Source organism: Vicugna pacos, chromosome 30, assembly GCF_048564905.1.
Source record: "Vicugna pacos chromosome 30, VicPac4, whole genome shotgun sequence".
Taxonomy (NCBI): Eukaryota; Metazoa; Chordata; class Mammalia; order Artiodactyla; family Camelidae; genus Vicugna; species Vicugna pacos.
The window spans coordinates 31662549-31688253 of NC_133016.1; the positions used below are offsets into that span (position 1 = coordinate 31662549).

At 44.2% G+C, this 25705-nt stretch overlaps 1 protein-coding gene across 2 annotated transcripts in view; it reads right to left on the minus strand.

Annotated features, from left to right (window-relative positions):
• LOC140690350 (trafficking protein particle complex subunit 9-like) overlaps positions 1–10110 on the minus strand; it is an 83430-nt gene extending 73320 nt beyond the window's left edge. Inside the window, exon 1 of one of the 2 annotated variants that reach the window (XR_012065607.1) lies at positions 9731–9985. Coding sequence is in view for 1 of the 2 variants with exons in the window: in XM_072952065.1 (XP_072808166.1) it covers positions 9731–9837 (107 nt within the window). In the remaining variant the exon portion in view is untranslated. Of the gene's footprint in view, positions 1–9730 lie in introns of both variants that reach the window. The other variant, XM_072952065.1, reaches the window with a different exon arrangement.
• Positions 10111–25705: the final 15595 nt, after the last annotated feature.

A 25705-nucleotide genomic window follows, 5' to 3' on the forward strand; every position in this document is an offset into this window, starting at 1 on the left:
ATTGCCTGTAGGATCAGAAACGGAAATCAGATAACTAAATGCTTATGTAGCACATACTGCACTTTACTTCGGGGGAAGGGAGGGGTATTCAGTATTTAATCTGATATTGATAGTACTCCTGAATATAAACAGAAGACATAGGCTCATGGCAACTCATCTTAGAAGAGGAAAGAATCCGGTCCAGCCACTTCATTTTACAGGAGTGGAAACTGAGACATGGGATCTGTCCCCCTGGCAATCAGCAGCAAAGCTCTCCTAGGCCTCATCTCTTGCACTGTAGCAAAAGCACTGTACTAGGCACTATATTCATAAAAGTCACGTTTGTATTTTTCCAACAGTAGGTTATCTAATTATATTGCAAAATACTTCTCAAAGAGCCAGGAAATCGTACAACCTTGTTGAAATACAAAAACATTTATTTACATAATAAAACAACATGAGCTTTATTCTCTCTATTAAAAAAGTGACATGTCAAATCAATGTTTTGATGTTTTAAACCTGTTAAGAGTGCAGAAAAAATCAAAATTTTCTTTAATCACAAAGAGAGAAGCTTATTCCCTGAAAATGATCAATGTGGATTTTACTTATCTTAATGGATCTGGTCAGAATCCCATGAATTTAAATTTCTGAGTGGATGGTTACACGGCAACATGAATTCTGAGTTGTAACAATACATATTCTGTGTAATTAATCTTCAAGGTCGTCTGCTTAAGGCAATTTACCTAGTCCCTGTCTCACTAGAATTATACAGATTTCATTAAAATATCATACTGCCCTAAAAAGTAATAAATCCTTGTTACTTTATACCATATTCAAATATATCATATATATACATATTGAATATGCATCAGAAATAAGCAACACTCTTTAGTATTCAGAGTTGATCATTCTAAAATATCTGTCATTGTGACAGTACATTTTTATTAAGCACCTCTTCAGTTCTTTGTATACAAGGCATCTAACTCTCACAGTCAGACAAGGTAAACAATATTACTCAAATTTCACAAATGAGGAAATGTACTTAAGCCATGATAACAACTTACATATTCATCAACAGGAAAGAAAAGAGTCAAGATTTTACTTAGATTGCTCACTGACAATCTTTTCTTCCATATTAAGACTGCCGTGCAGGGCTGGGGCGGATATTGGCAGGAATCACGGTTAGGGAGTCACCTGAGAAGACTCCCCACTGCAAGCAGCTCAGCCACTTCTCCTCCCTCATCCTGTATTGTTAGAGCCATGTTTCTAGGTTACTCTTATTTCAAGTAATAGCACTTTAACTGCACATCTGATCATCTACATCAGACCACCTTACATCCAAGCCACAGAAAATCATTCACTGACTGTACCAGCACCAAGACATAATGGTGATGGATTAGGGAGCCCTGCAGCATCCCAGCCTGCAGGCACAAACCCACATGTGCCCTGGTGATGTTCAAAAAATAAAATGCATGGAAATATCTCACTGCTGGTACACATCTGCCCTCAAATTCCCCCAAAATCATGCTGGCAAAGCACTACTTAACCCTCTCACTACAAAAAAAAAAAAGCTAAGAAGGCAAATTTAGGCTCTTCCATTGAAAACCAGCAACCACCACTGCCAGTAACTGAGCTGGAATGCTCCTGACTTCAAAAACCACTGCACAGTTACCTTTCAAACGTGAAAGTCATATATGTATTCCACATAGATGATATTACAGTAGGATTTTTCTTTTCAAAATTTCCAGTTGCAACGTTAGCACAAGAAACTTTATGTTTCAGGTTTAAAAAAATTAATTATCCTCTACTTTCTTAATTTTGAACCTATTATTATTTTATAAAAGTAGCTATGCTGCTTATTGTAAACCAACTTTTTGATTTCTGCAAAAAAGACCTTTATGACCTCACTATTTCAGAGCAAACTTTAATGATGTTTTGAGAGGTGGGGCCTGGGGCGCTCACTAACAGCTTTTTAAATACTGACAAGGATGTGCTATTAAGTAATGCAAAGACCCTAAATCCACTTTAACTCAGAAAGCAAAGAAACTACACCAAAGAATTACTTTAACATTTTTATACATTCCTATTCTTTTGAATATTAAAGGTCTTAAAAGATATGATTTATTTTGAGAAAGACAACAGCTGTATTAAATTTCCTCTCACCAATAAAGCAATCTTAATGAAGAATAAAAACCCCTATGGAAATCGAAATGACGGGATGTTTCTTGCTAAGTGAACATGCAGATCTCAACACAAGCTTAAATCCTATCAGATCTCACTTGAACGAGCTCAACTAACTCCTGGGCTACCCTGGAACTTAGCTCTTCTGTTCCAAAGTTAGCTGAGCTAGGATCATCACACAAGGCAGAGAAGGAGAGAAAAGGAATGTCCAGCTGGCGGCCTCCATCTGTTTTCTTCCAGCCACAAGGTGCCGCTAGAGCGACCCCGCTATCAAGCCCTCCCCATAAGGAAATTCGGCTTCCACACTGCCCCTGCCGTCCTCAAGCAATCCCGACGCCCCTCTCCCAGCCTGTGAATGGTCTTCTAATGACCCCCCAGTTGGCGGCATCCTTCCCCTCTTCCCCGCTATACACACACACACACACACACACACACACACACACACACACACACAGAGCCACGGCAGCTTTCCCAAATCACAAATTTGATTACATCACCCCCACTTCAAACCCTTCAGAGGCTCCCTGGTGGAATTCTAGCCCCACCCCAGACACTGCTTGCCCAGCCTCACCTCAGTACCCAGGTCCCCAGTGAACAAAGTGGCCCCCTGACCTGCTCCTACTTGCCACTTGCCTCCAGGCTCATTTTGACTGTTTCCCAAGGAAGCCTTCCGTCCCTCCAACCTCCCAAATTTTTTCCTCTGTTCCTAGAACATTCTAGGGTAATTCAACTTCTGACAATGTAAGCTCACAAGAACCAAATACATTTTGCTTAATAATGTGGCTGAAACTTTTCTCCCCTTGACACTCAGAAGTGCGCGTGTTATGAATAAATGAATGATGGGATGGGTCTCAAAGGGACAGACATACCTGCTCTCTCTCGTCCCGACCCTTCTGTCTGTACAATATCAGAAGCAAAACCAGAAGTACCTTTCCTGGCGGTCACTTACTGATGACGCTCTTCACTGCCTACTGTGTCAGTTCTAGTAAAACCCAACCTCTTCCAAAGCCCTCCACTCCATACACTCTCCAGTGTCCTCCCCAGCAGGGGCACCCTCCACCCTGGATCACACAGGGCACTCTCCACGGGTCCCCACACAAAAAGCCTCCAGGCCTCTGCCCGGGCTGCACCTGCCACCTGAGCCACATTCTTGACTCCTTCTCCTGGCTGACACTTACTCTGTCCTCACAACTGAATGTAGGGCCCATTTCTTCAAGGAAGTCCTCTCAGATAATGTCCTTTAGGTCTTCGCTGGGCTCCATCTATAGCAGCAGTACATGGTGACCAACTGGTTGTTTGCCCACTCCTTTGAGACCACGAAATCTTGGGGGCCACGTGGGAAAGAGTGAGAGATTAAAAGAGGGGTGGGGGAAGCAAAAAGCAAAAATCACAGTCCAAGTCCCAAATTCAAGGATACTTTCTCAGAAAAAAGTATAAACCATTTCACACGTGTGCAATTTGGCTACTATTTTTGTGGCTTGTGGACAGCAAGAGCTTGGTGTTCTAGTCCAAAGCCCAGATTACATGCAAAAAAATGTATATATTCATATCCAAAGGAAACCAGAGCTGCTCAAAAACAGTTTGCAGTTAGAACTGAAAGGAATTTTGATAAAGGCAAACTCTCTCTCTCCCTTCTTTCATTTCTGGCATCCTATAATTTTAGAAGCATTTGCGTGACTAAGAGATGGCTACAGCCTGTGATTATGCACTGGAGTGTTTGAGACTGAGGAAGCCCATATTATATTCACGGTGTACATGCAATCACACCTACACACTGATAGGTGCCGTGGTGGTGGAGCTGATGTTACAAAGCAGACAACCTTATTCTGTAAGAGAACTCTAAATAGAAAGTAAGAAATGCAATGTTGTGTACTCAATTTCATTTGTTATATGGGCCATTGACTGATAGTATACCTTGACTAATGAAACCCAAAAATAAATTGTCAACGTCGATTTTCTTCACCTGACCGTTTTATGCTAACTTTGGATATCAAACCCTCACTCCATAAGTAAACCTCAGGCCTACGCTGCAGCACAGTTACATCCCGCGGAAGATAGCCGAACAAGGGAGAACTGGAGAGTTTCCCTTCAGAAGTTGCTAAGTGTGGTTTTGCACCTGCACGTCATTTGTAATCAAGTAATCAACAAAGACGTAAGATTTAACAACTGTGGGGCGAAAAGCACTGCGGTGCTTCAGAACCATCAAAGAACGCTGAGTTTTGTGAAACAGTACTGAGGCACTTAAATCATACTTTTTCTGAAATGCTCCAAAACTGACCCACTTCACCATTCCAGGTATAACAGGGAAGTACTGGAAACAGTAGAGAGAACATGCTCTTGAAGTCTGACAAGGCCCTGCTTGAATCCTGCTACAGCATTTACTAGCCGCTAAAGGAACCAATTCCTTAACCCCTCTGAGAAGGCTTCCCAATCTTCAAAAGGGGGCTGCCACCGCCAACCTGGGAGGCATGGGTGTGAATGCAACATGCAAGTAGGTCGGCCGACTAGTACCTGACATTGGGCCTGGCTAGTTTCCCTCCGCTGCCCTTCTCCCCCTTTAAACATGCACTGTTCCCCCAGTAAGGATCAAGCCCCAGGAACAGACTGCCCATATCATCTGTGTATCTCCGGATACATGCCTTACCCTTAGGAGGCCAGAGAAACAACTGCCCTCTCCCAAGTCACTATCAATGTTCTTAAGAGTCTGGGTATTTTTAACTCTATTTTGCAGGGAGACTATTCCAGAACTGTCCAAACACCATTCTCCAGGTTGGCTCCCCTCCCAGCGCCCATCCTTTCTCACCTCAGATACTCTGTATGATTGCCTTCTGTTCATGGGAAAGTGAGTCCGGTAGGTTGGGGACTCCCCAGGCCTCCCTCCCTCCCTCACAGGTGAGTGTGACTACCTTCTCCCCACTTCCCACTCCAACTCAAGCTTCAAAAAATTCTACCCTCCGGCACCCTGCAGACTCTGCATCTTCCCAAGACACACACGTGGCTACGACCCTCCCTTCAGATTTCTTCCTGGCTGGCCCTGCACACCGCCCGGCCCCTTAAGGATAAATGGCATTATTCGAAAAATCCCAAACGCCGCTGACTGACACACCAAAGCTGCATGGTCTGGGATTTCCTCCAAACCAGGCACAGCCCTGCCCCCCCAGCCAATGTCTGCACCTCTCGAGATGATCTAATTCACATGCAAGGCTGTGAACACCAGCTAAGAATGACGACTCCCAACGTGTATCTATAGTCCGGCTCCTTCAGGTGAGCCCCAGGGTCACATACCAGAGTGCCTCTTTGAAGTCCTAACTTGGATGACAAATGGCATCTTAAAAATGCCTCATGTCCACTATTTACTCTGGAATTCGATTCCTGGCAGGTACCTCCCAGGCTCCCCATTTTAGTAACAGTCCCAGCACCCACCTATGTGTTTGAGGTCACATTCAATTTCCACTGTTCCCTCCCACAATCCCTGCCCCGGAATCAGTCCTATTATTTCTGTCACTAAGCCCATCTCAAGTCTGGTTCTGCAGGCACCATGGCTGTAACCCCACAAGCTCACAGCATGGTGCACTGAGTCACAGTCCTCTGTAGGTTGCTCCCTGGAGGGGGAGGCATCTTCTGGCATGGGTCACCTCAGAAGGCACTGGATTCTCACAATGGAGGCCCAGGAGAAGGGACTCAAATTACTCCCGTGGTCTGAACTTTGAAAGGCCCGAGGTCTGGGGGAGCTCCTAATTAGCAGACACACTTTCCAGTGAGCAGATGAGGCTGGAGGATCCCAGGCAAGGCTGTTCTCACTCCGACATCTGGGCTCTCGGGAGCCACGGGAAAGGCCTTTTTCCAGGGCACAGCTCGGCCATCACAAATCCCAGCCTGCATTTGCCAAGCCGGACAGCCTAGACTCCTACTTGCGACACTTATTTCAGTTCTGTTCCCCACCCAGAATGTGATAGATTCATTCAGATATTCTGGCCTGTCTCAATCGAGACAAATTTAGTGAAAAATGTAGTGTCCACATTTGGACCAGAGCATGAAAGGACAAACATGGCCTCATGGTCAGCATGATGGTGGTAGCCAAACCCTCCCACCGGGTGAGATGAACCAGGGTGGGGTTGAGAATCCAAGGTCCTAGGTCTGCCAAAGCATCTTCCTTCACGGCTGACTGAGGTGTCGGAGACTCACTACCGCAAACCTACGACAAGGCCGTCAGTGGTGGACGTCAGCTGCAACAGACACGGAGTCAGCTATTTACTGCCACCATGGGTTACAAGTAAAGGCCGCGGCAGGGAGGCCTGCACGGCTGCTGAGGCAAACCACAGACCCGGCTCTGAATGCCCACTGGCTGAAGCAGACAGGAAGTTACGGTCCCCTTTAGCGGTCCCTGTGTCCACGAGATCCAGGTGAGCCAGTTACTGAGGAGAAGGCCATGTTATCCTGATATTCAGAAAAACCAGCCTCGTAAAGGGAACAAAAGAGTGGCATGGATTTTAGACCCACTTCTGCCCCTTTATGAAGGCAAAGCAAAGTAAATGGCACGGGGAATTTGAATGCAAAAACAAAACAAAACAAAACAAAACAAAACAAAACAAAACGGTGAATGTTTCCTCCAACAGCGTCCCCTGCAGCAGCTCACCCCAGAGCAGGCCACTTTCTCACCAGTGACTGCCGGTCAGGAAGCGCCGTCACGCATGTCACACAGCGACAGCCAAGAACGGCGTGCCGAGCACGTTTGTGTAAAAGCAGGAATCGAGAAAGATCCTGCAGAATTTGACTTTACAAGGTTAAATACTCCATGAAAATAATCCCTCAGCAGCAGCCCAAATCAATTCGCATCTTACTTCTTCAAAACAATCAAACAAATTTAATAAAGGCATATTTGTCACCAAATATAAGGAGGACCAAACAGGTTCCTCAAAGCACGGATTTTAACAGGTATCAAACACCAGTGGGTGATGTAGTAACAAAGCAAATATTCCAAAAAATTAGAAATAAAAAAGATGACTAGGATAATACAGGGATCAAGACAGCTGTTAAGTTTTTGGTTTTTAAAGCGATGGAGACAGTACGGAGGGCGATCTGGCTATTTCAAATTCAGGGTGTGCACAGCCCACATTTTCAGACGCAACAAGATGCTAACGTGGCAGTACAAGAGAAAAAGGAATAAAGAAAAAGGAAAAGAGGAACAAGAGAAAATTAGAAAAACACAAGAACAAAAATGATTTTGACAGCATGTACAAGAATTTACGTGAGTGTGTGAGGCCAGGGACGCGGGAACGGTGAGAACCACCCTCACCTCCTGATCCAGGGAAGACAGGGGCCTGAGGGGAGCGACGCTGCCAGGGTACCCCAATGTGGTTAGCGCCCCTAACCAAAACTCCACCTACATGCGTCTAGGAAGCTTTTGAGCTATAAACTGTGGTCGCATTTCAGGCTGGACAATTTTACTCACTTCCAACAAGAGTAGCAGGAGAGAATTAGGCTCTGCTCCTACACCAAAGCATTGTTTAAAAAATTAATGACTGTGGAATAGTAAAAGCAACAATGGAGTAAAAGTGACTGGAAGAGAACGTGCTTGACCCTAGCTCACTGGCCGCGATATCTCACTGACGTTCAGATGCTGGCTGAGCCCTTATGGTACCAGAACCGACAGACCCACCAGGAGGGAGGTTTAATGCGCTGCTGTATTTTCATGCCGAGGGCCATGGCTGGTACACGAGGTTCTGGGTAAACAATGGTGACAGTGTCTTCCACTATGGGCTAAGCACACATCCAGCTACTCCGCCAAATCCCAAGGGCAAACTTCAAAAGGCAAAAACAAGCTGGCATTCTCTGGTGGCTCTGCAGACTCAGAGCCAAGTAATTGGTGAGAAAAATGTCACCAGTGCCTCCTATGACAAAAGAGGCACTGGCGTGGGCCTGGGGCAGGGCTCCAGGCTTCCACTGCTCACCTACCAGTCTGTGCAGGGTGAGAAGGTGGTCCCTGCTTACGTTGCACCGATGCACCTACCTTGACTGACGCCTTGGGGGCTCAGCAGGTGGTGACAAGTGAGGTGAACGGAGCCAGCCTCGGTGTAGCACAGTGCTGGCAGCTATGCCCACAACAGTGTCCAGGCTCCTAAACCTGACACTTCATCTCCAAGGAGCAGAAGGGGAGTGCGGGCATGTAGATCACAGGGCCCCGTGGGACAAGTACAGTTCATGGCCACGACATTACTTGCCCCTTCCTTAAGCCATAGAGGTATGTTCGGGAGGAACAGAAAATTCATCCAGAGCCCGCTAGGCACCTCACGCAGGTGGGACTTGGGTCCCCTGTTCCTATAACTCACAGGGCTGGTCTGGACATTCTTTTTATCAATTCTCTGGCATCTTCTCCTCCAACTTACCAACAACCAGAAAGTAGAATCTGAGATTAGTAAAGTTCAAGAATCACAGAGCACCGCCCCACAGCGGGCCCGGCAGCACGTGCCAGGTCCTCCGACCGACACCTGTGGGACCACCATGAGCACTCTCCAGACTCATGGCCCAAGTCCACAGGCCAGGACGACACAGATTCCCTCACTCTCCCCAGCAAACAGGGACCACCTCTCGGCAAAGGCATCTCACCATCCTCTGCACGAGGAACAGCACGATAGATACACGGGGAAACAGAGAAGAAGGTGGGGGGGTAGGCAGCTCAGAAGAGCTCGTCTGCACTTTCGAGGCAAAGTGGGGCCCTTGACTTAATCACAGGGACAAGGTGAGAATGAACATTTATCTGCTCTTTCCCATACTCCGTGATACGCTTTTCCCTGCATAAGGAGTTCATTCGGAAGTCCTTGGCGGTGTTTCTGATGTCCTAACATGGCATGCTGGCTGTCGGGCAGGAAGAGAGGGCCTGAGCCGAATAGGTGCTGGGCCTGGAAGGCAGGAGACACCAGCTCCAGCCCCAGCTCAACCAGCGCCTCTTTCTGCCTCTCGGGATTCGGCATCTCATCTATAAACAAAGGGATGAGACTGTCTCAGGACAGGCTGCCCAACAGAAATGAAATGAGAGCCATGTAAAGAAAGTCTCCCAGTTGCCACATTTAAAATGGTAAACAAAGAAACAAACTATCAAACAAAAACAAATACTAGAAACTAATTTTAAGAACAGATCTTACTTAATCTACTGCATGTAAAATACTATCATTTTGACATGTAATCAATATAGGAAGTAACAAGATAGTTTATATTCTTTTACTAGACAAACCTCAGCGTCTAATATGTATTTGACCTACAGCACATCTCAACACAGACCAGCCTCCTCCCCAGTGCTCCTAGCATCAGTGGCTGTGGCTACTCTATTGGACAGTGACTCAAGGGGTCCCACCATGGTCCTGGCTGAAAAGCGGGAGGAAGTGTCCACATTAACCCTAAAAGGATCTCTCTGAAACAGAGGCAGATTCACTTTTAAATGTCTGTAAACCGGCGGGTTTCACCTCCCTCCACCTTAGCTACAACACAGTCCTCTTCCTTGCTGATCCCTTTCTGGATGTAGGGAAGAAACCCGGAACACAGCCAGGGTGGACTGGCCTCCAGGGAAACTTACCTGCTGTCTGTGTCCAGTCCCATGATGTCCTCCTTCTCAAACGGGATGCAGCGGAGGGTGATCTTGTTCCCAGAATTGTTGGGGGCTGCATCCAGCCACTTGGACATGGGCAAGATGAAGAATGACTCAGTGAAGTCCTCAATCCTCTTCTCCACCACCCTGCAGTCCTCTTAGATTAAAGGACACGTCGCTGCCCGGCTGCTCGGCTACCACCCCATGCACCACAAAGACAAAGAGCTGAGAGTCATTAAGCGTGGTGCCATACAGCTCCTCTGCACATGAAGCTTCTAGGAGGCCTTGGCAGAGAGGAAGTCAGTAATGGTGACAGGGCCCACGAACTTGCGGTGGCTCTGGAAGCTGCTCCACCCACTCTCGGGTGCATATTGGTGCCTGTAGTGGACACAGTGTGCCCACTGGAAGCCGCACGGGCTGATCTGGCTCACTGAGGAGGTTCGCTTATAGATGCAAAAGAAATTCTCCTCTGAGATGATCCCCTCTGAGATGATGGTTGGAACACAACGGGAAGAGTCTCATAGTCTTCAGCACACTGCACGTAGTCAGGGATGCTCATGTTGCAGGCCCTGCGGAGAGGGGAGAGGAGATCGAGGTACATACTGTGCTGTGGGCTGCGGGAGCATTTGGGATGCAGTGATCTGGTGTGTACCAGCCAGAAGGCAAGGGAAGCCAAAGCAAATCCGGGGGTACAGTTTGTCCTCAGCGTCTGCACATAGCTCGGATCACATTACCCAGCTTTTGGTCTATGCTTCCTGCCCCTGCAGAGAAGGGTCATTTCTTGATTTCTGTTTCCAAGCACCTAGCAAGGTCCTGAAGAGAAGTCACTGCACAAAAATGCTGAATAAAGAAATGAACAAAGGAACAGCTTTCCCCAACCCCCTTCAGCAGAATATAAAGAAAAGGACCACAGTAGGATCAAAAGATCTGGATTTCTATCCAATTTATTTGAACTCCTAAGCTGCAGAATAATGGATGAGGAAACTTACCTTGGGGAGGACTGTACAGTTCAGTGGTAGAGCACGAGCTTATCATGTACGAGATCCTGGGGTCAAACCCCAGTACCTTATTTTAAATAATGAAACAAATAAATAAACTTAATTACCTTCCTCAAAAAATATTTTTAATTCAAAATTAAAAAAACATCTTGCAATTGACACAACATTGTACACTTGACTATAATTCAATTAAAAACAAAATCCTTGCCTTACAAGAATATATCTGGATTACGGATGTTTGCAAATGTAAAATGCCTAGGGTAACACCTGCATAAAAAGGGTGGAATGTACAAATTTACTATTGCTCCTTTATGAGCTATATTTCCTTTGGGGGTTTATAACGTCTCAGAGCTAATTTTCTCAGATTAAAAAAAAGAAAACATTACCTGTTTCACCATACTGTTGAAGAATCAGATAACCCTATGAAAGCATCTGACCCACAGAGGTTACTAAATAAATGTCTGTTGAATGAATGACTAAACAAGCAAAGTGAATGCTGCTCCCTGCCACAGACCATCATATTGGTACTGCCTGGAAATCCCAAGCCCAAGTTCCACCCGTCTCTACACTAACCATGTGGGTGACATGGGCAGGCCTGTGTGATTCTCTAAGCCCCAGTTTAATCGTGAATAGAAGTGAGGGCAATAACACAAACTTAAAATTGTTAGTGAGTCAGTATGAATTGTACCCCAACTTTGCAAGATGGAACCATTAAGGAAAACTGGGCAAAGAGTCCATAGGCCATCTCCATACTGTCTTTTACAACTAACTACATGGGAATCTACATTATATCTCAAAATAAAAAGTCTAATTTTTTAATGAGCTTATTGAGGTTAAGTGAGCTCACTGTCTCAAATAAGGAACACACAGTACAAATAGGACAATGCCCAGCCCATGAGATACTCTCAGTTAACATTCCCACTGAACCCACTGGTCCCTCAAACTTCAGAGCAAGAAGATGGGTTGTCGTGGCAGGAGGCCACCGCACCTGAAGCTAAGAAAGCTAATGGTGCCCACTTCCAAGAGCCCCTGTCACCACCCTTGTTCTAATTTTCTATTTGTAATTTTTTTTATTAAATAGAAACTCCCAATTGCATAGCCTTAACCTGACCAGACATCATGATGGCAGTCCTTCAATACCTGACAACACAGATCATTAAGGCAGCCCTTCTAGGTGAAACAATAAAATGAAAAGCCATTTCCACAAGACTTCTGTGTAAATTTACTAGGGAAATTCATCCTGGACTGAGGAAGAGGACTGGGGAGGAGGGGGCAATCTGGGGCACAGAGAACTATGGGCCACCTGCCCCACGATGGAATTCAGACTCAGCCCTCACCCTCCAGGAAATTCAAAATACACACCGACAGACTGCTATGGACAAGGTTTTTCTTTTTTAAACAAATCCCTGAATCCCTAGCAGGTCTTGTTTCTACCGAGACACAAATGAATTATGTGTATAATGTTTCACGAAAGCCTAAAATATTATCACCCCAACTTGACACATCAAGAAACTGAGGTAGAGAAATTTATCACATTGTACAAGATTAGAAGAGGCCACGTCAGTCTCTGTACTTAAATCCATGCCCCTGCTCCAGTGCTCACACTAGAAAGTGTGACATACTGCCCCTTTCCTGCCCTCTCCCTGCAATAAGTCTCTGAAGAGTCTTTTCTGTGCCACCTAGAATCACAATCACTTCAGTTTTCCACAAAGAGCTATGTCACTCTTTGGAGGATGTGTCAAAATCTAAAGGGTTGCGATGGGAGGAGAGATTTGCATTTTCTGCTTCTCAAAGGAAACATGGCTTTAAAACAAACTGAAAAGCACTTATCTAGTCCAAGCCCTTATTGTGCAGAGGAAGAAACGGAGGCTCAGAACAGATGAAGAAAGGGCCTTATTAATAAATATTGCCTCAGAGCAGCACCAAGCCAGCCCTGGGCCCTTCTGGGGGAGTACATGGGAGGCCCAGGAGAATGAGTGTTAGAAAACGGAAAGAGAAGAAGCATACAACTCCCTGTCTCTACACCACCATAACATGAAGTTCCACCAAATTACCCAGTATGGGTGCAGCCAACATTAAGGTGGGCTAAACAGGTTATGGAAACCTGGAAGCCTCAACCATAGTGGAAATTCCAACGTTTACTATGTTTGTTCCCCTTTTCCCGACTCCACCAGGAGAAGCTGGGCGTCACAGCCGGTGGCTGTCAGCCCAGAGAGCAGCGCCCACGCCACTGAGCTGGTCCTCAGGGAGCAGGAAAGGGAGAGGAAGGCAGCCTGGGGGTCGCGGGGCAGGGAAAGTGGGGCGGGGTTGGAAACGCGGTCTGCAGCCCCGCTCGGAGGCCAGCCCCAGCCCCAGCTACCCCGTCCATGTCCGCAGACCCTGCCCGCCCGGGACACAGCCCGCCCAGGGGCGGGGACGGGCCGACGGCCCAGGAGAGGAAGCCCGGGAGGAGAGGACTCTCGGGCGGGAGAGGAGAAATGCACACCAGCCGCGGACTGAGGGGAGCCCGGCTGGGTGGGAGGCGGCAGGTGCACACCTCGCCCTGGACAGGTGTGCCTGGGGCGCCGAGGCAGGTGGCGTGGGCACAGGGGTCTGTCCCGAGCAATTCAGCTGGACACAGGCTGACTGGCTCCCTGAGGGCTGTGACACGCGGACCGCCTTCCTGCAGCCGCCACTTTCCCGGGGGCTCCCCACCTTGCACTTCCACAGCCAGAGGCCCCGGCCCCAGGCAGGAGTCAAAGGCTTACCGGGCTACAGAGCTGAGGAGACTTTGGGGCCGATCCCCGGCTCGGAGCTGGAGCTTCCAAACCGCGGTCCAGCTAGCACCCACTGCGCATGCGCAGGAAGGCCAGCGATCCTCTCTGTGTTCTGCTAGAGAAGGTGGGGCAGCGAGGAAGAAAGAAGATGGGAGGGGGAGGAGAGGAGGGGAAAAGTGGAGGGAGACAGATGGACAGGAAGAGCGGAGAGAAGAGAGGGATCTGGATAGGGGAGGGTCTTAGTGAAGAGAAAAAGCTTTACCTCTGGGGGCACCCCAAAGGAGGCAGCAATACTGCCTCTGTACCCTTCTGTAACCCTTCAAGACCCGCAGCTGAAGTTCTACCTCGCTGGTCCAGCCCTCCACCCGATGCCCCCACGCGGAGCTTGGTTTTCTGTTGCTCTGGGAACCAAGCACCCGCAGGTGTTGTCGCTCAGAACTAACTTGGGAAGAGTACATATTCCCCTTTTACATGCTGGGAAACAAGCAGGCACGATTTCTGCCTTAGTCCCACTGTCCCAGCTGTCGGGCTGGAGGGGAGCGGGGTGGTACAAGTTCAGCGCCCCAGACAGAGCAGACTGCCTGAGTGTTGGTGCATAGTCCCCATCCCTCCTGGGTAAACCACACCCCACACTTGTAGAAACATCAAGGGCTAACAGTAGGTCCCTGGGTGTAGGAGGTGTCCTCATGTGAAGGAAAAGCCCAGCTGGCTAACAAGCTAAGTCATAAATCTAAGTGTGATAAGTGTCGGTTTACTTCTCTAAGTTTTGCCAGGCTAAATCTTAAGTTTAGTGTCAGTTTACCTGGCTAACAAGCTAACTCGTAAATCCAAGCTCAACATGTGTCAGTAACGTGATCTATTACAAGTTGATAAGCTCCAGTGTACTGATTCCTTGCTTTTTGTTGTTTGAGCCTTATTGGCTAATACCCCCTTATTTGTAATTAACCCTTTAAAACCTCATGTGCACGTCTTGGAACTGCTCAGAACTTCGGAGCAGAAGCCCCTCTAAGCCCGCCGGCATAATAAATCTGAGTACTCCAACACTCCGATTGGTGCTTGTATCTTGGCTGGCCTGTTATTTCCGAAACTCTCAGTTCCAGTGCCCAGCTTGCTAGGTAGATAGGAGTGTTACCGAGTCCAAATTCATTCTCAGTGCAGGACAGGCCAATAAGTTGGGAGACCAGCTGTTCGGTCATGGAATAGCAAGTTTCTGTAGACCTAAATGGCAAAATAATGTCTTGAAAAACCATCTCCCCAAATCACAATTCAGGCTCCTTTCCTACATGCTTGGTTGTTGCAATCTTCTTGGTGTAGAATTCCTTCTTGTTAGAATCCTTTGTCCTTGCAGCTATCTGCCTGGGTCAAATCTTTGTAAACGACCAACAAAGCAAATGTTATTTTCTATTCTACAATTTGTTATCTTTTTATGAATGAAAAGTGTTAAATATCCTTAAAAGTCAGAGCCTCCAGAAAAGGCTCTCCTGTATATTTCAGGCTCTAAGCAACATTGTTTTACAAGCAAGATGAAGCCTAGGAGACAGAGCATAAACTTAAATTCAAAGGATCAGATCTAATATGGAGTCACACTTGTTCTGTTCTATTACCCGGGTAGAAGCCACTTGAGGATTTAAATCCCTTTAAGTTAAAAATAACTAAAACCTTAATGGAATTTACATACATAGTTGGGAATGTGCATAGCATATATGGAAAATCACCCAAAGGATAGTAAACAGTGGCATTACCAGGGAGGGCAGACAGAACAGAGAATGAGGGAAAACTTCTTTCACTTGTGTATATTTGTGCTCTGTTTGAATTTTTTGAACCATTTGCTTGTATTTCTTTTTCAGTTAAAAAAATATGTGTAATGGAGCAAAGGAATAACTAGCTCAGCAAATACAGCAGCCATGGAATCACTGAGTCATCACTTTTGATTTAAGCCACGAAGCATTGATTGACTCTCTCCAATGTGCCCAGTGCTGTTTTAAGACTTCTTTTATAATTATTATTATTATTATTACTACTACTACTATTGCTATTACTATTTATTATTATTATTATTTTATGAAATAATAAGAAGGTACCCCTCACCCCTGCCCATGGCTGGTGGAAAACCAACTGAGTTTTTTTGAGTTGTTTTCCAAGGAGTAGATATGAGTTATAAACTGAAAACATATTCAGGGCATAATAGGCAGAGTGTTTTTCCAGCAGGCCAGACAGCTATGAAGGGTTTTCAATAGAGGCGCCCAGAGGCTGAGAGGGAAAGCCACCAGGATCCTACAGAAAGCTGCCCAAACTGCCTAGTCCATGGCACTACTGAAATAGGAAAGAACAAATCTGACTCCATATTTGATCTGTTCCTTTGACTTTAACAAAGCCAAGTTAATACGTTCCGGTCTTTTCATGGGTTATGATGTCACAGAGGAGACGGACATGTCAACAAGGAACCACTCTGCCGTGATCACGGAGCCGGGGAACGGGATGGGCTGCAAGATGTATGACACAGCCGCAACTGTGCCCGTGCTAGGCAGGTACTCAAAGCCGACTCAACAAGGTGTCAAACACCTGTGCCCACGTCCTCATCACCTGACATGTAATAAAGAGAAATGAAAACCTATAAAAGGCCAATAACCTTGGTGGATATACCGTCCAAAGGGGAAAGTCACAGTTTGACAACTGGCCTTCCCGTTTCCCTGGGTTTTATTCTTGGAGAACCTTAAAAACCACTCCTCTCTCCTCAAGAAGTCCTGCATATTTGTCCTATCTTTGGCTCAGGGATGGAGCACGTTCAGGTGAACTTTAATGTCTGCACAGATTTGACTGTCTTTCTCCAGGTTCACTTGTCCATTCTAAAGGGGCCTGAGCTAAGTCCATCCTCCATAATTTATATTCCCTACATTGACAGCTCATTGAGTCTGCAATTAAAAGCCAGCAGAACAAGACCGTCCTCAGCTAAAAAGTTCACCCACCCTTCACTGCTTTCTTAATCTCCTCTCCTGGCTAATTGTAACAGACGAACACCTCCCTCCACCAAGCTACCCAACTATGTCATTTAGTCTCCCCAAAGAGAAAGTAAGGTCCATAAAAGAGGAGACAACTGCATAGTCACCTCTGAATTCCTAGCATATAGTAATGTCAATAAATAGAACTATGATTATTGCTACTTTCCTTTAAAACCTTTCTGGTTATTTGAATGAGACCTTGGAAGAGAGGTGTTTGTGGTCCAGTATCTTGATCCACAAGAATCTGGAGGCCTTTTTCAGAATGGATTTTCACTGATTCATTCAAAACACATCTTCTTAATCAAGGAGTAGCTGTGCTTTTCTGCCAGGAGTTTGTGGTCACTCTCATGCCAGAAGAGCTTTAAAATATATCCTTACTTTGGATTTGTTATTTTTCCCCTCTTCCAACAAAATTGACTTTCCTTACTTTCTTGCCTTGAGGAATTTTTTTTCCAATTTCACCCTTTAGTTAACCAAGATTCTCGGGATGGGCTTGGTCGATAATATGATCAGCCATCCAACTCCCAGTGTGAGGGGCCTCGAGCTCACCTCCTGCACTCCTGCCAAGGCAACTGAAAATCAGTTCGGGAGCCAACCGGCATCCCAGGGTTTCTAAGGCTCGTGTATCTCCCAGAATCCCTGCTTTCTCGTTTGTCTTGGCTTCTGAGGATTCCCACTCTCTTTCTTGACAATTAGTTGTGCAGTTTGAAAGATGAGGAAGGAAGGTTTTATTTCTTAATCAGCATTTTAAGGAACTTGTGTAATGAAGGTTTTCATGAGTTTCTAGAAACCTCCATTGCCGAGACAGAAAACACACTATACATTTTCTAAATTTAGCTCTCATGTGCATTTTTTCTTTGGTTTTCTTAACTGTTAAATGATATTTTTTAATTAAAAAAAAATAAGGCCCCAAATAAGATAGAACATTGAAGGGGCAAACAAAATTAAAGGGCAAAGACAGAAAAATGATAACTACTCTACATAGCTAATATAATCCATGCACTATGTATCAGATCAGCAATTCTCAGTAACAGCTAATTGAAACATGATCATGAGGTAAAACGTCTCTCCTGTCAGGAGATGGCCATAAGAAAATAGAATTAAAACAACAAACTAATATCCTAAGTCTGACGAGGTACAGAAGTCTACCAGCTAAATGTGTCTGCTTCTGGAAAAGAGGGAGAGTCACCAGCTCTTTTCTGTGGAGCTTGAGCCCAGGGGAGGACGGTGAAGTGAGGTCAGTACGCACCCATTTAGCAAAGTGACTGATGAATAAAGAGACCTAAGCTTGGATGACAGACATGATACTACTATTCATTTGTCCTGTAAAGTATGTCTTCAGTTTAAGTGATCAATACTTCGGGGTCCTCAGGGATTGAGATTATAGGAAAATGCACAGCCCGGGCCCAGATCTCCACTATGAGCTCGTGACACTGCACTTAGATGTCTCAAGGGCACCTCCAACTCCACCTGCAAAGAGCTGACTTCACGGTGCTCCTCCCAAAGTCGTCCTGCCCAGGGCACCTGTTCGGGGGGTAAGGTCTCCCTGCATCTCCCAGCTCAGGCCCATCACTCACAGATGTGTATGGACCCCTCCTTCAGGGCCCAGATATCCTCAGTCACCGAGTCCCACCACCCTCACCTGACCTACCAGGTACTCACTGGCACTCCCTCAGCAGTGACTGTGTGCTGGGGACCACGCTGCACACTGTGCACACGTTACCTCACTGGATCTCCATAGCAGTCCTGGGAGGTCGGTGCATCATTGCTTCAATTGATTAGATAAATTGTTTCTCTTCCTCGAGTGCGTGACCCAAAGTGACACGGCTTCTGAGCCACAAGCCTGGGACTGAAAACAACTTGAAAATTGAACACTGATACACGTCGCAGCCACCCTACAGACTCATCACATCACCTCCTGCCGAGCCTTTTAAATGTTTCCAAGCATTCTGTAAGACAGAAGTGATCTACGAGAGCACCCCACTCCCCTACTTAAAATCTGTCAATGACGGTCCACTGCCCTTTGGAGAAAGCCCCATCGTGCCTGAGCACAGCCCAATGGCTCAGCATCCGCGTTCCCTGAGCATCCGTGCCGCCTCATCCACCACGCAGCTCTACACGTGCCTTGTCCAGGACAGGGATGTTGACACCGTACAACCAGGGGCTTGTCTCACTCGAACAGTCATCACCTTCTTCAGTGTTCAACTTCTTCATTGCTGACACTTAGAAAAATGTTTTCTTAGGATGAATCGATATCTTTTTCCTTACAACTTCCCATCATTGATAATGATCTTCCTCCAAAATAGAGAAGACCTAATTCTCAGTCTCCTTATCTGTAAAGTGAGAATAACAAGGAAATATGAGAAGTTTTAAGAGAAATAATATTCATGTGAGGCTGAGGGACAATTCCATCATACAGTAAGCACTCAATATGTGCTTACTTAATATTAATAAGGGTATATTGCATTCCAGCAACTTTCAATCAATGTTTTATGACTTTGTCCAACAGACTACTGACAAAATTTAGACGAACCCCTTTGAGCAGATCAGCACAAGCTTACTGGGAGAGGTAAGCGCTGACTCCAGTTACAGCTGCAGCCACCCAGCACTACGGGGCGGGGGCAGTTTGCTCAAACTCTTACATGTTGCTTGAGCATTTAGTTGTCATTATTGAATAAAGACAGGTGTTCTATAGTCAAAGCTCCTGAAACATAAATCTTCAAAGATAGATGCAAATTAGGTTTCAAGTACAAAACTCTCACTAGAATTTATTTGAAAATCATAGTCTTAGCTACTCCGCACATCAAAAGGGCATGTTCTCAATGTATCTGACTAAATACACTGAAAGGGTTGTTTAAAAGAAATTAAGAAGAAGCCATCCTGAATAAGCTCTCAGTATCATCTGCAAAAAGCCCCACCCAAGGGTCTCATTTCTCACTTCCACATAGGGGTTCAGGTAGCTTAACTTGGGTCTTGGTTTCTTATAACACGGGGTGGGGAATAGTTGTGGATAGATTTATGTAGCAAATATAAACCTAGGGTATTTGCTGTGAAGGAATTCTAGAAATAAGAAGATGGATATATAGTCCGACCCATAAGAAACTCAGCCTTTCCATTTACAACAGCATTAAAAATAAAATGAGAGATACATTTAACAAAAATTTACAAGATTTGTACATTGAAATCTTTGAAGTATCACTAAAATAAATTTTAAAAGATCTACATATATGGAAGATATCCCATTTTCAAGGAATGATAGAAAATATTATTAAATACGTTAAGACTCCTCAAAGTGATCTACATATTCAGTGGAATCCCTATCCAAATTCCAGCTGACTTCTTTGCAAAAATTGAAAAACTAATCCCAGAATTCATATGGACGTGCAAGGGGCCCAGGACAGTCAAAACAACCTTGAAAAAGAAGAGTAAAGTAGGAGGACTCACTTTAAAGTGTACTAAAATGCTATAATACTAAGTCAGCATGGTACTGGCATAAGGTTGGATAAATCAATCTATGAGACACAATAAAAACCAAGGGGAAAAAACTTACATTTACAGACAGTTTTCCACAAGGGGGACAACAACACTCCATTGAAAGAATAGTCTATGCAACAAATGGTACAGGGACAGCTGGGTGTCTGCAGGCAAAAGAATCAATCTGGAATCTGAACACTCATATTTTATATAACAAATAAAAATTAATTCAAAATAGATCACAGACAGAAATGTAAAAATTAAACCTATAAACTTTCTAAAAGAAGACACAGTATAAATCTTTGTGGTCTTAGGATAGGCTTTGGTTTCCTAGATACAATACCAAGAGCACAAGTGATAGAAGAAAAAGCAGATAAACTGGACTTTATCAAAATTAAAACCTTTTTCTTACAAAGGACATCATCAAGAAAGTGAAATGACAGTGGAAATGGGTATCTCAAGTGATAGAGTGTGTGCTTAGCAAGAAAAATAAAATAAATCAAAATATCTAATTACCTCCCCTGTAAAGAAATTGTTTTAATGTTTAAAAAAATATAGTGAAAGGACAATGTGCAGAGTAGAAGAAAAATTTTGCAATGCATGTATCTAATAAGAGAGTAGCATCCAGGATATATAACAAATGCTTACAACTGAGCAATACAAGAAAATAGACCCAAATTTTAAATTTACCATGAATTTAAATAGATATACAAATGGCCAATAAGCATATGAAATGATGCTCAGCATCACTAGTCAAATCAAAATCAAAATGAGATCTCATTTTACACCCACTAGGATGGTTATAACCAAAACATGGACAATGACAAATATCGTTCAGGAGGCAGAGAAATCTCATATGAGGCCAGTGAAAAGGCACAATGGTGCAGCTTCTTTGGAGAAGTCTGGTATTTCCTCAAATGCTTATAGTTATATGGCTCAGCAAGTCCACACCTACATATAGAGTCATCCCTCAGAATTCTCGGGGGGGTGGTTTCAGGAACCCCACACCCTGGATACCATAATCCAAGGATGTTCGAGTCCCTTTATAATCAGCCATCTGAATCCATGTAGTGGAAAATACAGATATGGTGGGCCAACTGTACAGCCAACAGAATGATAATATATTCTCATAAAAAATTTCACATCAATATTCATAGCAGTTTCATTCAGAGTAGCCAAAAGTTACTAACAATATCCATCCATCAATGAACGGATAAACAAAATTACCAAGAATAGGCTCACAAACTTTTGGTCATTGAAACTTTGCCAAAGGAGGTGAGAACATACAATGGAGTAAAGGCAGCCTCTTCAGCAAATGGTGTAGGGAAAACTCAACAGCTGCATGTAAATCATTGAAGTTAGACTACTCCCTCACAGCATACACAAAAATGAATTCAAAATGTGTTAAAGACTTAAACATGAAGACAAGACACTATAAATCTCTTAGAAGCAACCATAGGTAAAACATCTGACACATCTAAACAATGTTCTCCAAGAGCAGTCTACTCAAGCAATAGAAAAACAAACAAAAATATACAAATGGGATCTAATTAAACTTACAAACTTTTTCATAGCTAAGGAAAGAGTAAGCAAAACAAAAACACAACCTACCTATGGAATGGGAGAAAATATTTGCAATAAATGAAACTGATAGGGGCTTAATTCCCAGAATATGTAAACAGCTTTTACACTTAATAAGAAAGAAAAACAAACAATTCAATTCAAAAATGGACAGAAGTCCTAAAGAAACATTTCTCCAATGAAGACATACAAATGGCCAGTAGGCACATGAAAAAATGTTCAATATCATTCTCAGAGAAATGCAAATCAAAACTGCAATCAAGTATCACCTCTAACCAGTCAGAATAGCCATCATTCAGAAGTTCACAGACAATAAATACTGGAGAGGCTGCGGAGAATTGGAAACACTCCTACACTGTGGTGGGAATGTAGTTTGGTGGAGCCAATGTGGAAAACTGCATAGATGTTCCTCTAAAGAAAAAAATTGACCTCCCATATGAACCAGCAATCCCACTCCTGGGCATATATCTAGAAGGAACCCTAATTCAAAAAGACACCTACACCCCAATATTCACAGCAGCACTATTTACAATAGCAAGACATGGAAACAACCTAAATGTCCACTGACAGATGACTGGATAAAGAGGATGTAGCATATTTGTCCAATAGACTACTATTCAGACATAAAATAATAATAAAATAATGCCATTTGTAGCAACATCAATGGACCTGGGGAATGTCATTCTAAGTGAAGTAAGCCAGAAAGAGAAAGGAAAAAACCATGTGAGATCGCTCACATGTGGAATCTAAAAAGAAAAAAATAAAACAAAGAAACAAAAAGATAAACTTATCTACAGAACAGAAACAGACACAGAGTCATAGAAATCAAACTATGGTTACCAGAGGGGAAAGGGTGTGGGAAGCAATAGTTCAAGATTTGCAGATACTGAGTATGTAAAGAATAAACAGCAAGTTTATTCTGTATACCACAGGAGAATATATTTATTATCTTATTGTAACATATGTTTAAAAAGTGTATGAAAATGAATACATGTATGTTCCTATTTAACTGAAGTGTTGTGCTGTACACAAGAAACTAACACAACATTATAAACTGACTAGACTTCAATGAAAATATATTTAAATAGACCAAAAACGAAAACAAAGAAAAAGGATATTATCAAACAAAGACTACAAAGTACTGATTCAGGTTACAATATGGAAGAACCTTGAAACTTTATGCTAAAATAAGCCAGACCCAAAAAGCCAAATAGTGACCTTTAAGGTGAGCTGTATCTAAGCGTTTATTGTACTACTCCTGTAAATTTTCCTGAGGTTTGAAATCTATCAGTATCAAAATAAAATGTATTATACATTAAAAACTTAAAACGCTTCCTCACAGGAGGGCTTTAATTATTAAATGCTGAAACGCATGTAAAGCGCTTGAAACAACACTTTGCACGTCCACACACAATCACTGCTGTCACTACCACTCAGAGGGTGGTGCCAGCGCTGATGAGAGCTGCCTCCACTCGAATCCCTGCAGACAGAAATGAGGGCCTGAGATCTGACAGGCAGGGTGAGCGTGAACCTGGGTAAGACCCAGCCACGTCCCAGACTCTGCATTACCCGACTTTCTTATACAAACTGCAACATGTGTAATGTAAACATGCTTGAGGGACGTATCTTACAACACAGGGAATACAGACAATGTTTTACAGTAAATATAAATGGAGCATCTATTGTACACCTGAAACTAATATCATATTTTAACTCAGCTATACCTTTATAAAAAATTAAAAAATAATTTTAAAATGTTATCACTTTAATATTCAATTCGGTTTTTAAGTAACTACTAAACAGCTTAGAATATATAAAAGCCTTTAATTGTGCTGTTGGTTTACATATTTATTTACATTCAGACTCTTGCTTACAGAGAATTTAAACAATTTTATTAAACACAGCTTAACAACCATAATAAAAAAAAGGCAAAACTGAGAATGAAGAGAAAATGGAGATTCAATACTTAAATGAAACCAGGGGGAGATAAACTCATAAAAATGGATTCCATGAAGTCAGGGCAAGTGTTAAAGGCTGACTAGGAATTAAGTTGTAAGATTCTTGGCAGCTAAAGCAAAAAGAAAAAGATGATGGGGCGGGTGGTAGAGCGTGTGCTTAGGGTGCACGGGGTCCTGAAAGTAAGCCCCAGGGCCTCCACTAACAGATAAATACATCTAATTACCTCACCCCCCAAAAGAGTTCCAAAGAAAGAAAAAGAGATATTTCTTTCCCAAAAAACCCTGATATTAAATTTAGATTAAATACATAAAAAATGAAAAAAAGAAAAATAGAAAAGATAAGTGACACTGTGAAGGAAAAGCCCAGCTGGGCTAACAAGCTAAGTTACAAATCTAAGTGTGATAAGTGTCGGTTTACTGATCTAAGTTTTGCCGGGCTAACTCGTAAATCTGAAGTTTAGCGTCAGTTTACTGGGTTAATAAGCTAAATCGTAAATCTAAGGTCAACAATTGTCAGTAACGTGATCTTTCCAAATTGATAAGCTTCAGTGCACTGATTCCTTGCTATTTGTTGTTTGAGCCTTATTGGCTAATAGCCCCATGCTTGTAATTAACCCTATAAAACCTCATGTGCAGGTCTTGAAGGTGCTCAGAGCTTCGGAACAGAAGCCCCTCTGAGCCCACCAGCATAATAAATCTCAGTACTCCAACCCTCTGAGTGATTCTTGTTTCTTGGCTGGCCTGTTGTTTCTGTAACAACAAAAGCGATGATGCCCGTGAAATAAATCTGCGGTGACTGCTGTCAGGTCCCCATGTCTCACGTGGGAAAATCTGAAACATCCTTCTCACCACTCAGAGTCATCATAAGGCAACCCCACCACTCCCGCCATTAAATGCAGGAGCACAGGCAGGGCCCAGCCTTTGCTGTCTCTGTGTCATCACAGTGAGATAGGATGGAAGGGGGCAGAGCACAGCCATTCTAGGAAGGCCACAGCAATTAACATCAAAATGGTGAAGGATTCAAACCCCAATAGGCCTTGAGTCTCAGGATGAAGAGATTTAACTTCTAGCAGGTCTTAAGCTTCAGTAAACACCCATTGTAATAGTAACATGGTGAATAACATGCCCCAGGCACCATGGCAGTCCCAATGTTAGCTACCAAATGTCACATTGTGGGAAATGGCCAACTCCCTGGGAATCCCAGCCCCTTGCCCTAAGGCTGGTCCTTCTACTTATTAGCATATGAAACCACCAAGCCCAAGAAAACAAGCAACACAGCGCCACCTCGCGGTCACCACTCTCTCACCCTCTTTGGAGAAGACCCACACTCTGTCTGTGGAGTGTGCACCTACTTTTAAACTGAGCATCAAACCCCCACACCTCGTGAAGTTTCTCTTGCATTTCAATGTATCTCTCTGAATAAATCTACTTTTACTCAACACTGGCTTGCTCTTGAATACTTTACTGCATGAAGCCAAGGAACAAAATCTGGTGGGGCACATCCCAGGGGCTCAACCAAAGCCTGGGACACAGCCCTTCTCATGCCCAACGTTTTTTATTCTTGTATCAACAGGACTGGGCTGTGAAGGGAAGTCTGAAGCCCCAGCTAAGGAACAGAAGCAGCCTCCAGTGCTCCAATTGGCGGGCAGCCTCTCCCCCAGCATGGGCCTTGGCGTCTGCCCAGTTCTCTGTGTTTCTCTGTTGTGCTGACTCCCCAGCCAGACAGCGTAATCCTAGGCCTGTCCCCACAAAACCCTTCTCTCCAAAATACAAGCACATCATGTCACAATCCTTTTGTTCAACCAGGAAATGTTCTGCCCACTTTTTCCTCCCCAATAAGGAACCCAACTGTCCTCCCTCCCATCACACCACTTCTTTCTTTGTACTCTGCACTCGCCAGACTCCATCCTGAACCCAGGTGCCTTGCTGGCTTGGACTGAGACGTTTCTTTCTCACACAGCCTGCGTCCTTTCACTTTCCCTTTGTTACCTTAAAAAAGCCTTTCCTGAGTGACCCACCCCTCTGATTCTGAACTTCACAAAATGCTGAGGTTGAAGTCACTATGTCCATACCTCCCAGGTTTGGCTAGGTTTCCTTCCCAAGATCTTCATTAAGGAGCTGCATCAAGAAATTTAAAGAGGCTATTCTTACATCTGAGCGGAGGAACATGCAAGAAATTTAAATGGCATTGAAGAGA